Raw genomic sequence first — 13,592 nt, 5'->3', positions numbered from 1 at the left:
ACTAAATTGTCTACGAGTTGTACCACTTTTATTCCGATCCATCAACTATAAATATTTTTACTTGGCCGACGGAAGTCGAAAAATCGATGAAAAAACCTGATTTTCAAATGGCCGTCATTTTGTTTTCTGTGGTCCAAATAACTTAAGCGAGCTACATCTCCTAAAAAACCTTGTATACTTCGCTAACGTCAACTTAATTTTGACTTCAGACGAGCCAGCTGCCCTTTGACTATCCGCGCGTGGAGGTCTACATCGAAATTCTGTTTCGTTCCGCCGGCACTTAAACGCCTTTGCTCTTCGACATTTCTGGTCGAAAAAAATTCCAGTTTGTAGAGGAAATAGCAATAAACATTTCGACCCAATTTGACATTGAGATCTGTAACTCATTCCGAGAAAAAAATTCTCGAAGACCATGGTTTTTTCGGGCCAAAGATAGTAAACCTCCCATTAACAACCGAGAGCCGGCCGAGGTGGCCGAACGGTTCTAAGCGCTATAGTCTGGAACCGCGCGACCGCTACGGCCGCAGGTTCGAATCCTGCCTCGGGCATGGATGTGTGTGATGTCTTTAGGTTAGTTAGGTTTAAGTAGTTATAAGTTCTAGGAGACTGATGACGGCAGATGTTAAGTCCCATAGTGCTCAGAGCCATTTGAACCATTGTTGAACAACCGTGAGCAGCGGCGTTTGCGTGGAGCTGTCGGTTATAACAGACAAGCAACACTCCGTGGAACAAGCGCATAAATCAATGGAGGACATATGACGAACGTATCCGTTGGGACAACTCGGACAAATTTGGCGTGGATGGGCTATGGCAGTAGACGACCCACGCGAGTGCCTCTGCTAACGATATCGGCCTGCACTGCCTCTCCAGGGCTAGTGGTCGTATCGGTTGCATCCCTGACGAATGGAAAACTGTAGCCTGGTCAAATGAGTCCCGATTTCACTTGGAAGAGCTGATGGTAGGGCTTGAGTCCATGAGACCATGGACCCCAGTTGTCAACAAGGCACAGGGCAAGCTGCTCGTGGTTCCATAATGGTGTGGAGTGTGTGTACATGGAATTGACAGTGTCATCTCGTCCAACTGAACCGATCATTGACTGGAAACGGTTTAATTTGGCTTCTGGTAGGCCATTTGCAGCCGTTCATGGACTTCATGTTCCCAAACAACGAGGTCATGTCGCCGGGCCACAATTGTTCCCCCATTAGTTTGGAGAACATTCTGGACAGTTCGAGCGAATGGTCTGGCCACGCACATCGCCTGATATAAATTCCATCGACCATTTACGGGACGTAAGCGAGAGGTCAGTTCGTGCACAAAATCCTGCCGAGGCAACACTTTCGCAGCTATGAAACTGAACTGAAATACTAAACACCTTTTTCCAAAGCTGTTTCACAGAGGAAGACCACACTGCAGTTCCTCCTCTAAATCCTCGCACAAACGAAAAAATGGCTGATATCGAAATAAGTGTTCAAGGAATAGAGAAGCAACTGGAATTACTCAACAGAGGAAAGTCCATTGGACCTGACGGGTTACCAATTCAATTCTACACAGAGTACGCGAAAGAGCTTGCCGCCGCCCCCCCCCCCCCCCTTCTAACAGCCGTGTACGGCAAGTCTTTAGAGGAACGGAAGGTTCCAAATGATTGGAAAAGAGCACAGGTAGTCCCAGTCTTCAAGAAGGGTCGTCGAGCAGATGCGCAAAACTATAGACCTACATCTCTGACGTCGATCTGTTGTAGAATTTTAGAACATGTTTTTTGCTCGAGTATCATGTCGTTTTTGGAAACCCAGAATCTACTCTGTAGGAATCAACATGGATTCCGGAAACAGCGATCGTGTGAGACCCAACTCGCTTTATTTGTTCATGAGACCCAGAAAATATTAGATACAGGCTCCCAGGTAGATGCTATTTTCCTTGACTTCCGGAAGGCGTTCGATACAGTTCTGCACTGTCGCCTGATAAAGTAAGAGCCTACGGAATATCAGGCCAGCTGTGTGGCTGGATTGAAGAGTTTCTAGCAAACAGAACACATCATGTTGTTCTCAATGGAGAGACGTCTACAGACAAAGTAACCTCTGGCGGGCCACAGGGGAGTGTTATGGGACCATTGCTGTTCGCAATATATATAATTGACCTAGTAGATAGTGTCGGAAGTTCCATGCGGCTTTTCGCGGATGATGCTGTCGTATGCAGAGAAGTTGCGGCATTAGAAAATTTCAGCGAAATGCAGGAAGATCTGCAACGGATAGGCACTTGGTGCAGGGAGTGGCAACTGACCCTTAACATAGACAAATGTAATGTATTGCGAATACATAGAAAGAAGGATCCTTTATTGTATGATTACATGATAGCGGAACAAATACTGGTAGCAGTTACTTCTGTAAAATATCTGGGAGTATGCGTACGGAACGATTTGAAGTGGAATGGTCATATAAAATTAATTGTTGGTAAGGCGGGTACCAGGTTGAGATTCATTGGGAGAGTCCTTAGAAGATGTAGTCCATCAGCAAAAGAGGTGGCTTGCAAAACACTCGTTCGACCTATACTTGAGTATTGCTCATCAGTGTGGGATCCAAAGAAGAGCGGCGCGTTTCGTCACAGGGTTATTTGGTAAGCGTGATAGCGTTACGGAGATGTTTAGCGAACTCAAGTGGCAGACTCTGCAAGAGAGGCACTCTGCATCGCGGTGTAGCTTGCTGTCCAGGTTTCGAGAGGGTGCGGTTCTGGATGAGGTATCGAATGTATTGCTTCCCCCTACTTATACCTCCCAAGGAGAACACGTATGTAAAATTGGAGAGATTCGAGCGCGCACGGAGGCTTTCCGGCAGTAATTCTTCCCGCGAACCATACGCGACTGGAACAGGAAAGTGAGGTAATGACAGTGGCGCGTGAAGTGCCCTCCGCCACACGCCGTTGGGTGGCTTGCAGAGTATAAATGTAGATGTAAATGTAGATGAACGGCTGTAGAGGCAGAACATCTCTATTTGTGCAGGAGACTTCGAACGAGTTGGTGCCAAGTCGAGTTATTGCACTACGCGTTGCAAAATGAGGCCCGACCCGATATGGAGGGATGCCACGACTTTCGTCACCTAAGTGCAGAGCTACTAACAAACAGAACACACACAGCATGTCATTCTTAACAGAGTTCTTGTAAGGTAAAAGTAGCTTCGAGCGCACGCAATGGAAATAGGTCATAGGAGTATGGCTTTTCACAATATGCATGATAAAATTACCAAATATGCAGCAACAAGTCGCAAAATCATTTTTTATTTATTCACTTTTGCAAATCGATTTCAACTGATTAACAGCCATCGTCGGTGCTTTCAACCAATATGTTCCCTGAGTAAGACAGTATTACTACTTTTGTAAAAGTGAATAAATAAAACGTGATTTTGCGGCTGGTTGCTGCATATTTGGTAATTTTATGGTTTACGGTCGCTGCACGACTCGGGAACCACATGGAGCCCACTATTCATAATATGCAAGGTGTTTTAGGAGGGACATTTGATATTCAGTATTATGACAGGAACGATCATTAGAAGAAGAAGAAGAAGAAGAAGAAGAAGAAGAAGAAGAAGAAGATGGGGAAAAAAACCCTTTAATAAACAGGGGCTGTAACGTGCATACCTTAAAGAGCTATGCGCACTTGTTCGGCTCGATCCCGTGAAATCTCTTCTAATGAAAAAGTCTCTATAGCTCTTCAGGTATGCACTTTGAAGCCCATGTATACTGCAATTTTATTTTCAAGTTTTGACCTGTGCTACCATCTCTCAAAATATGGAAAGGAAAGAGCGTGCACTGAAAGAGATTTGTTTCGCAGTATCGGAGATGGAGGTCACAACGTATGAATTTTAGAGCGCATATTTACTGGACTTTTTTGCTTCGACTGATCGTCTCTGTTGTACCCGTGAATACTGGCAATTCCTCTTGCAACACACTGCCCTGAATTTAAATTACTTTGTAGATAACGTCGGAAGTTCCATAAAGATTTTCGTTGACGCTGAAACTGTGTTCAGAGATGTCTAACCGCTAGAAAATTGTAGCAAATTGCAGGAAAATCGTCCGCAGCTCGTGGTCGTGCGGTAGCGTTCTCGCTTCCCGCGCCCGGGTTCCCGGGTCCCCGGGTTCGATTCCCGGCGGAGTCAGATATTTTCTCTGCCTCGTGATGACTGGGTGTTGTGTGATGTCCTTAGGTTAGTTAGGTTTAAGTAGTTCTAAGTTCTAGGGGACTAATGACTATAGCTGTTGAGTCCCATAGTGCTCAGAGCCATTTGAACCATTTTTTGCAGGAAAATCTGCAGACAGTTCAAACTTGGTGCAGGGGTTGGTAGTTGGCAATACAATCAAACGTAACACGCTGAGCATGAATATGCGGGTTGGCGCATTATTGTATACGAGGCGTGTTTTTTAAGTAAGTACCGTTTTGAAATTAAAAAAAAAAAGACGTGCTAAGATGTCTCCATAATTTTATTTTTACATATAAGCCTGTACCTTAATCTACTTTTATACATAATTTCCGTCAGTATTGAGGCACTTGTCATAACGTTGTACCAGTTTTTGAATACCCTCATCATAGAAGTCTGCCGCCTGACTTGTTAACCACTGCATCACCACTGTTTTGACTTCATCATCGTCTTGAAGACGCTGACCTCCCAGGTGTTTCTTCAAGTGCAGGAACAGACAGTAGTCACCGGGCGCAAGATCGTGGCTGTACGGAGGATCATCTAGAGTTTCCCATCGAAAAGATGCGATGAGATCTTTGGTCTGATTCGCCATATGCCGACGGGCATTGTCTTGCAGCAAAACGATGCCCTTGCTCAACTTCCATGGACTGTTGCTTTGATTCTGATGTGACGTAGGCACCCTTGTTCCATGGCCCGTAACAGTTTGGCTTAAGAAATCATCACCGTCGTTGTGGTACCGCTCAAGGAAAGTCAGTGCACTGTTTAAACGTTTGCGGTACCCAACGTGCGAACAATTTTCGGTAATTCAAGTGCTCGTTCACAATGCCATACAAAACACTACGAGAAACATTAGAAAAGTCATCCCGCAAGGAGGAAATCGTAAAGCGTCTGTTTTCTCTCACCTTATTGTCCACTTCCTGCAGCAAACTTTCATTAACGACCGAAGGACGTCCACTCCGTTGTTCATCATGCACATTTGTGCGGCCTTCTTTAAATGCTCTCACCCACTTTCTTACCATTCCATCACTTATAATGTTTTCTCCGTAAACTGCACAGATCTCACGATGAATATCGATCGCTTTTAGGCCTTTAGCACTAAGAAATCATATAACAGCCCGTTCTTCACAGTCGGCGGGACTCACGATTATCGGAGGCATCTTAAACACTCAGTACACAATGTAAACAAGGAAGAATCAGACTGTAATGGCGTCAGTGCGTAGATTAAGGCACAGGCTTTCATGTAAAAATAAAATTGAGATATCTTAACACGTCTTTTTTTAATTTCAAAACAGTACTTACTTGAAAGAACACGCCTCGTAGTTACACACTGGAAGCATAAGATGTCGAGACATAGGCGTGAGGAGCGATATGAAGTGGAACGACCACATAAAGGTAATCGCAGGTGCGGCAGTTGCCACACAGGTTCGTCAAGTGTAGTCCATCCACGCAGGAGGTCGTACCTAACGAACCCGTGCCTAAAAAAGCCCTCATTCGACCAATACTAAAACTCCAGACTGGGATCAGTACCGAATATCAGGTAATGGCGAAGACCAAGCAAGAGCTGCGCGTTTCGTCACAGGTTTCGTTCACGAATCTGGAAAGTGTCATTGAGAATCTCAGTCAACTCCTGTGGGAGTTTATATGAACTGCGTAAGTGGTTTTTGAGTGCCTTTTTATCGGGCATTAATTTAGTTACTTTCCTTTTTGCAACACGATTGGCAAGTTCCAGACCCTTGTAGCAAGTTTGCTGAGTGTAAACAGCGTTAAGTCACTTTAAGTTTTCGTGTTACAGCTACTGCCTGTCTAATCTTAGCACCTGATTCGGAAATCAGTGCAGAAACGCGTTCCATTATGTAACCAAACCGGTCTTTAGACACTTGTAGCAGGTTCTTGAAATGATCGGGGCACCTCTCTCGACTTCCACGTACATCAGACAATATAGTGCACTTTCTAATCCACCATCGTCTTTTCTACCGTTATTCTTTTTATTCAGTCAGACGATTGGTTGTCTCTGCTGAAATATGAGAGTCGAAACATCAACCTTTTTATCTACCATCGGGCATCAGAGGACCGTCCGTGATGTTTAATATCTTCTATGTTAGTACCCATACACTATTTTAATGACATTATGTCACTTCCTGATTTATCAAGTTAGTCATAATATTGGAAAGGATTATAAAAATTTACCTATGGCTTTATGTTAAACCGTTGCTGCACGTATCCTCCCATACGGGCCTCGTAGCCCCATGCGTTTAGAAGCAATTTTTTCAACAACCAGATGTCTGTTACGTCATTTGCCATAGTTGACTCGCGCTGTTATTCCTGCCGTGTTCAACAGTCCTCCTTGTGATAAGCACATGTTTATTTTGGTGCATTGTTTCATGACAACTGATAATGTTACGGAGAAGAGAACTGTCAGATGATGAGATAAGCAAACTGTTCGAGTAGTCTTCTGATTCTGAAAACGCACCTAGTAAATGTGAATCTTCCAGTGATGACATAAACGGCGTAGATGTCGCTGAAAACTCAGAACTACACGAAGGTGATGATAACGAAGAATCCCTTTCCGCATACGGATAAGAACAATTCAGTGCAAATTCTGTTGAGTGTGACTTATTGTTTTCTCGTAATGGGAATGAAATATGGACTACAGCTCCTTAAGTTGGAATTTCTAGTAGGCGGAGCAAAAAATGATGTCGTCAATGCGAACAAGAGGTGACCGAGACGTGTAACCAATGGCACCCCATAATATCACGCCAGGTGATACGCCAGTATGGCGATGACGAATACACGCTTCCAATGTGCGTTCACCGCGATGTCGCCGAACACGGATACGACCATCATGATGCTGTAAACAGAACCTGGATTCATCCGAAAAAATGACGACTTGCCATTCGTGCACCCAGGTTCGTCGTTGAGTACACCATCAAATGGTTGTTGTCTTGCAAACGTCTCCATCTGTTGACTCAGCGATCGAGACGTGGCTGCACGATCCGTTACAGCAATGCGGATAAGATGCCTGTCATCTCGACTGCTAGTGATACGAGCCCGTTGGGATCCAGCACGGCGTTCCGTATTACCCTCCTGAACCCACCGATTCCATTTTCTGCTAACAGTCATTGGATCTCGACCAACGCGAGCAGCAATGTCGCGATACGATAAACCGCAATCGCGATAGGCTAAATTCGACCTTTATTAAAGTCGGAAACGTGATGGTACGCATTTCTCCTCCAGGCATCACAGAAACGTTTCACCAGGTAACGTCGGTCAACTGCTGTTTGTGTATGAGATATCGGTTGGTAACGTTCCTCATGTCAGCACGTTGTAGGTGTCGCCACCGGCGCCAACCTTGTGTGAATGCTCTGAAAAGCTAATCATTTGCATATCATAGCATCTTCTTCCTGTCGGTTAAATTTCGCGTCTGTAGCACGTCATCTTCGTGGTGCAGCAACTTTTATGGCCAGTAGTGTAGTATGTCGTTAAAGCTATTCTGCCTAATATTCCTAAGAAAAACCACGTCACTTTTGCATGACCTTTAAGCTGTGTGGTGTGTTTTCAGAGGATCGCGGCTGGAACAGACGCGTCGACGGCACATTGTTAGTGGACGTTAATGACCGAACACTTTCCGCGTTGAGTCATTACTTTTGCGTCTTACCTATACGTCCCTGAGATACCTTGACCGGTCATTTTATCTTGCAGGATTTTCAGACAAGCTATGCAAAGAATGATTCGGCCATTCGTCTACTAATAATGACGCAGTTGTGCAGCCTACACCAGCCGGACACAGACCCCGCAACATTTAGAAAATGTTTTTGATGGTGGTTAATTTTCCTCATATCTTGCGTTTTCAGCTCCACGCTGAACTCAAGACGAAGCACTGGCTGCACTACCGTGCCGAGCCGTACGTACTGTGGGCGAGAATACGCACAACCACCATCTGATGACACCTACCCTTTCTTAAAATTTGAATTTAATTAAAGATAGTAACGTCGCAACCACAGACCACACTGTCCAGACTTAATCCCTTAAGCGCTTGTGACTTCAGCTCGATTCTCAATCTGAAGGAAGGACACTACACGCTGTTCAGAAGTGTTATAGAGATTCGACTGACGATACACCGCTACACTCGATCAACACAGCTGGCGTTTCTCCATGTGTCCTACGACTTTCATGTCGCTGGCATCGGGTGATACACACACTGCTGGTGACTAACGGGCTGTGAAACTTCGAAACCTGTACCCATTCTGTATAAGTTGTAAATTAACAGATATAACGCTCGTAGTATCTAAATATGAACTGACTACGGCACTACTTTCTACAAGAAGAGCGGTCACGGTTGGCTTTCTGTCTTAAACTGACAATGGAACCACCCAGCGATCGGATTTTTGTAATTTTTTATGTTTCTGGTATGTGAATGCCAGAACTCAAATACTAATCTCCCAGTTCTTCAATTGGATACATTTATCATGTAAATGTAGAACCCGTAAAATAGATGCCAACTAACACATATCTAGTCATAATTTTTATGAAAAATTACCTTCTTCCAGAATGAGATTTTCACTCTGCCGCGGAATGTGCGCTGATATGAAACTTCCTGCCAGATTAAAACTGTGTGCCGGACCGAGACTCGAACTCGGGACCTTTGCCCTTCGCGGGCAAGTGCTCTGCCATATGAGCTACTCAAGCACGAGTCGTTACTTGAAATTTTTACACGATGCTGTAATAAACATTTAAACAGCTACATATCTTTTAAACGACAACGTATAGGTTTTCTTTTAACTCCAACTGTGAGAAAGAAAATGCTGTGCTATGCCATGCTGAAGAAAAAACCGTGCGGTTTCGTTTTCTTTCCCGCAGTCAGTTTTAACGACGATAGTAGGGCAATTTAAACACTAGACAAATCGCATCTTCAATATATGTATTGTTTCTTCTTATGCACAATTTTAAACAATAAGTGTATACACAGGACTGTGCTGTTTTGTTTTAACAGTAAAGAGGAAAAGTTGTATTTATGGCTTATCGGCTTATGATTACAGTTGGGAGTCACGAACGACGGAGGGCGATCTTGGGCTTGCTGTAGCGCACCTACTTCACGAGGTCTTAGATATACAGTAGTGTTCTGAGCGTTCTGCAACCAATCTGAGCATTTTATGTGAATGTAACGAGGTATTTTCTGAACTTTTATTCCATTCGGTGCGAGTTGTCACCGCTGAGGGTGGTGGTGAGCGACAAATTCTACATCAGCAAGCAAGACACACAGTTTTCGGGATGCCCGGTTTCTAGCGAAAAGGATGTGCATGGGCGCATCGCAACTGTCGTTTGGAACCGGCAACACTGCAGTCTCCGCTCATGCGTACACCTGCGCCAACCGCCTTCGTTCGTTAATCGGACTATGCGATACTACTACGGAATCTGAATCGTCCGATACCTTGTAACCCTACCTGTCTGCAGGTTAAAATTGTGCGGCGGGAGAAGTTTGCCATATTCCGTATACGAACGATCCCAACCAGTTCACCCATTCGTTTTAAGCGGTATCAGTTGCCAATCATGGTCTCTCCGGCAATAACAATAAACAAGTCTGAAGGTTGGAGAGAGAGGAGGAAAGAAGAGATGGGTTAGGAAATAGGGGGCAGGAGGTGGTGACCAGGAAGGGCGGGGGAGTAGGTTGGGAGGAGGAGGGGGAGGGGGAGGGGGAGGAGGGGGAGGAGGGGGAAGGGGGGAGGGGGAGGAGGGGGAGGGGGAGGAGGGGGAAGGGGGAGGGGGAGGAGGGGGAAGGGGAGGGGGAGGAGGGGGAAGGGGGCAGGGGGAGGAGGGGGTAGGGGGAGGGGGGAGGAGGGGGAAGGGGTAAGGGGAGAGGGGGAGGAGGAGGAGGAGGAGGGGGGAGGAAGAGGGGGAAGGGGGAGGGGTAAGGGGAGAGGGGGAGGAGGAGGAGGAGGAGGAGGAGGAGGAGGTGGTGGTGGTGGTGGTGGTGGTGGTGGTGGAACAAGATGGGTGTGTGGAGGTGAGAGACAGAGGGGAGGAAAACGACATTACGACGTATATCAGACTGATACATGCGCGTATTTTGCTAGTCTGTTAAAAAAAATTACGACAAATAAAAATTATATTTCCATTGCATGTGATGAGTAATTTAAAACAAGAAGACGTGCAGATATTGCCAATTAGCATGTAGTTGATGAATTTTGTATCCATGTCCAGAAAAAACACAGAACACCTTGAACAACTACAGACAGGACGTTGATATTCAGAGAACATTTACATTAGTATGCTCTGCATAAATGATTATGCATTTGAACCATGTCGGCCCGCTGGTTAAAGGTCAACATCGATATCGCAGCGCGGCGCAACACCGGAAAATTTATGCCTGCAGCTCTCCTTGTCGCTATAAACCGAAGGTAATGGATCGGTGTGACTTGAGCAGATGTGCAGATACCTCACAGACATATGTGCGAGCAATACCATGAGTTCGAAAGAGGGCCCATTACTGGCATGAGAGAATGTTATGCATCCTTCGGGGAATTTGCTGCTCGTGTGGGACGAAGTGTCTCGGCAGTACAACGGGTGTGTGTAGAATGGTTCAGGGAAGGCCGCACAACACGACGATATGGGTCAGGTCGCACCGCTACTCAGAACCCCCCCCCCCCCCTCCAATCACCCCTCCGAGAAGATCGACACCTCATGGCGCTCCAGGACAGATCTGTCCTCGTCGGCTCTTGTGCAACGGTGGAATAGCGTAACAAATCATACACTATCAGGGGTGACAGTCCGTCGCCATTTATTATGGCACGGGTTACGTGCGAGTCGTCCACTTCTCCGTCTACCTTTGACGAAAGGCCAGAAATATGCTGGACGTCACGGGGGTCAGGAATGGCATCAGACACTGTTTTCGGCCGAGTCCAGTTTCTGTTTGTTTGAAAAACATGGCCGCATTTTGGTTCGCCGCAGACAGGGGAGTATCACAGTAACTGCTTAGTGCCAAGTCGAGTCGTCATAGTGTTGGGTGCTGTTGAGTACAACCACAAATCGTAGTTGGTGTGCGTCCATTGCACTGTGACCTACGTGAATGACATCCTGTGACCGTCGCCATGCCCCTTCTGCACAACATCCCAGACGCCATTTTTCAGCAAGACAATGCACGACCACATGCTGCTGTACAAACAAATGCCTTCTTGGCGGCACAGGATGTCAGCCTCTTGCCTTGGACCACTAGACCTGTCGCCAATCGAAAAAGTGTGGGATATGGTGCTGTGACCCATTGCCAACTGCCACAGATGAAATTTGGAACCTGGTGAATGCAGCATGGATGGCTGTACCACAGGACGCCATTCGCTCCGTACGCGCATCGATAGCATGATGCATGGCCAAGTTATCAGGGCGCACGGCCGACCCTGGACCTACCAGGTAACAGGACATATGTGAACCGAGGCGACAAATTCTAATCAGTTCTGCAGAATATCCTAATGTACGCGTCGTGAGAGTCGATTTTGTCGAAAATTTTTTAAAGTTGCTCATTCTGGAAACATCCCCCAGGCTGTGGCTTTGCCATGTCTCCGAAATATCCTTTCTCCCACGAGTGCTAGTTCTGCAAAGTTCGCAGGAGAGCTTCTGTAAAGTTTGGAAGGTAGGAGACGAGGTACTGGCAGAAGTAAAGCTGTGAGGACGGGGCGTGAGTCGTGCTTGGGTAGCTCAGTTGGTAGAGCACTTGCCCGCGAAAGGCAAAGGTCGCGAGTTCGAGTGTCGGACCGGCACACAGTTTTTATCTGCCAGGAAGTTTAATATCAGCGCACACACTGCTGCAGAGTGAAAATCTCATTCTGGATGCATCGAAATACTTTGTGAATATCTGAGTTTTGGATTGCACGTATCATAAGTAAAACAAATGATGAAAATCCAGTTGCCGGATTGTCTCCTTGTGAGTCCTGTCTTCGTAGCAGCTTTAGTCAGTGCGTACTGCCTGCGACTGTACCGAAGAGCGACAACCCGCAGCTTAGGCGCACACTGACCTCCGCCGCTGCCGATGCCATTCCTTATAATGAACCGCGCTGTTTGGGAGAGGTGGTCGCTGGCTGGGTTCCTCGCTGCTGTTGCTCCTGCTCACCGCACTCCCTGACCAGATGGTACACAAACACACGCGCACACAGGTCACTCGTGTCAGAGCGCGGCGGCTGCTCTTTCTCGCGGTTTTCCCCAGTCCGGCGCACTCGCGGATGGCTCGCGCTGGGCGTCCCGGGTCGCACTGCCCTTGTCTGCGGCTGCGGCTATTGTCGTCCCCCCCTGGCGACTCCCCCCTCCACGGCCGCCAGCACGCGGCCGGCGCCGCTCCTGGTGGGGGATCGCGGAGTGGAGGAAGGTCGCCCGCGGGCTCTACTCAAGGTCCGCGCCGTTGAGGTAGTCTGTCCGCGGGCCGGCTGCCCCCCGCATGTAGGCAGACCCGCGGCGCGGTCCGGCGCGACGGAGGTTGGCTCATCTCGGGTGACTCACGACCTCAAGTGATTCACCGGCGCCATACACAGGGTCTTCAAACACGCGTTTATTGCATTCACGGAAAAACCGCAACACCCAAAAATAATTAATGTACAGTGACGAAACGTCGGGAATACATTTCTCTAGCTAACATACTTAAGTGAATATTTTTTGCACGGTGCAGCAGAGTCATCAACTGTAAAATGTAATTATATTAAATTTCAGCCTGCAGTTGCGTAAGCAAAGAAACTTTACCTAAGTTTCGGCTATAATACTGAACCGTGTATCGGCTCTCAACAGACAGGGTGTTACAAAAAGGTACAGTCAAACTTTCAGGAAACATTCCTCACACACAAATAAAGAAAAGATGTTATGTGGACATGTGTCCGGAAACGCTTAATTTCCATGTTAGAGCTCATTTTAGTTTCGTTCTTCCACCTAAGCTCAGTGGAGCACGTTATCCTTATTTCATACGGCATACTCTACCTGTGCCGCTAGAACATGTGCCTTTACAAGTACGACACAACATGTGGTTCATGCACGATGGAGCTCCTGCACATTTCAGTCGAAGTGTTCGTACGCTTCTCAACAACAGATTCGCTGACCGATGGACTGGTAGAGGCGGACCAATTCCACGGCCTCCACGCTCTCCTGACCTCAACCCTCTTGACTTTCATTTATGGGGGCATTTGAAAGCTCTTGTCAATGCAACCCCGGTACCAAATGTAGAGACTCTTCGTGCTCGTATTGGGGACGGCTGTGATACAATACGCCATTCTCCAAGGCTGCATCAGCGCATCAGGGATTCCATGCGACGGAGGGTGGATGCATGTATCCTCGCTAACGGAGGACAGTTTGAACGTTTCCTGTAACAAAGTGTTTGAAGTCACGCTGGTACGTTCTGTTGCTGTGTGTTTCCATTCCATGATTAATGTGATTTGAAGA

At 46.8% G+C, this 13,592-nt stretch overlaps 1 protein-coding gene across 2 annotated transcripts in view; it reads right to left on the bottom strand.

Annotated features, from left to right (window-relative positions):
* The window catches only part of LOC126215379 (calcium-binding mitochondrial carrier protein Aralar1), a 725,301-nt gene that overhangs the window by 624,698 nt on the left and 87,011 nt on the right, over positions 1-13,592 (bottom strand). Inside the window, exon 1 of one of the 2 annotated variants that reach the window (XM_049942074.1) lies at positions 12,188-12,433. The exons of the other annotated variant lie outside the window; for it this stretch is intronic. Within the exon in view, the coding sequence (XP_049798031.1) occupies positions 12,188-12,208 (21 nt within the window). The 5' untranslated portion in view covers positions 12,209-12,433. Of the gene's footprint in view, positions 1-12,187; positions 12,434-13,592 lie in introns of those variants that run through there. 2 annotated transcript variants of the gene reach the window in all.

Source organism: Schistocerca nitens, chromosome 12 (assembly GCF_023898315.1).
Source record: "Schistocerca nitens isolate TAMUIC-IGC-003100 chromosome 12, iqSchNite1.1, whole genome shotgun sequence".
Lineage (NCBI taxonomy): Eukaryota > Metazoa > Arthropoda > Insecta > Orthoptera > Acrididae > Schistocerca > Schistocerca nitens.
Note: the sequence above shows the minus strand (reverse complement) of the source record. Positions and strands in the feature narration are given on the sequence as shown.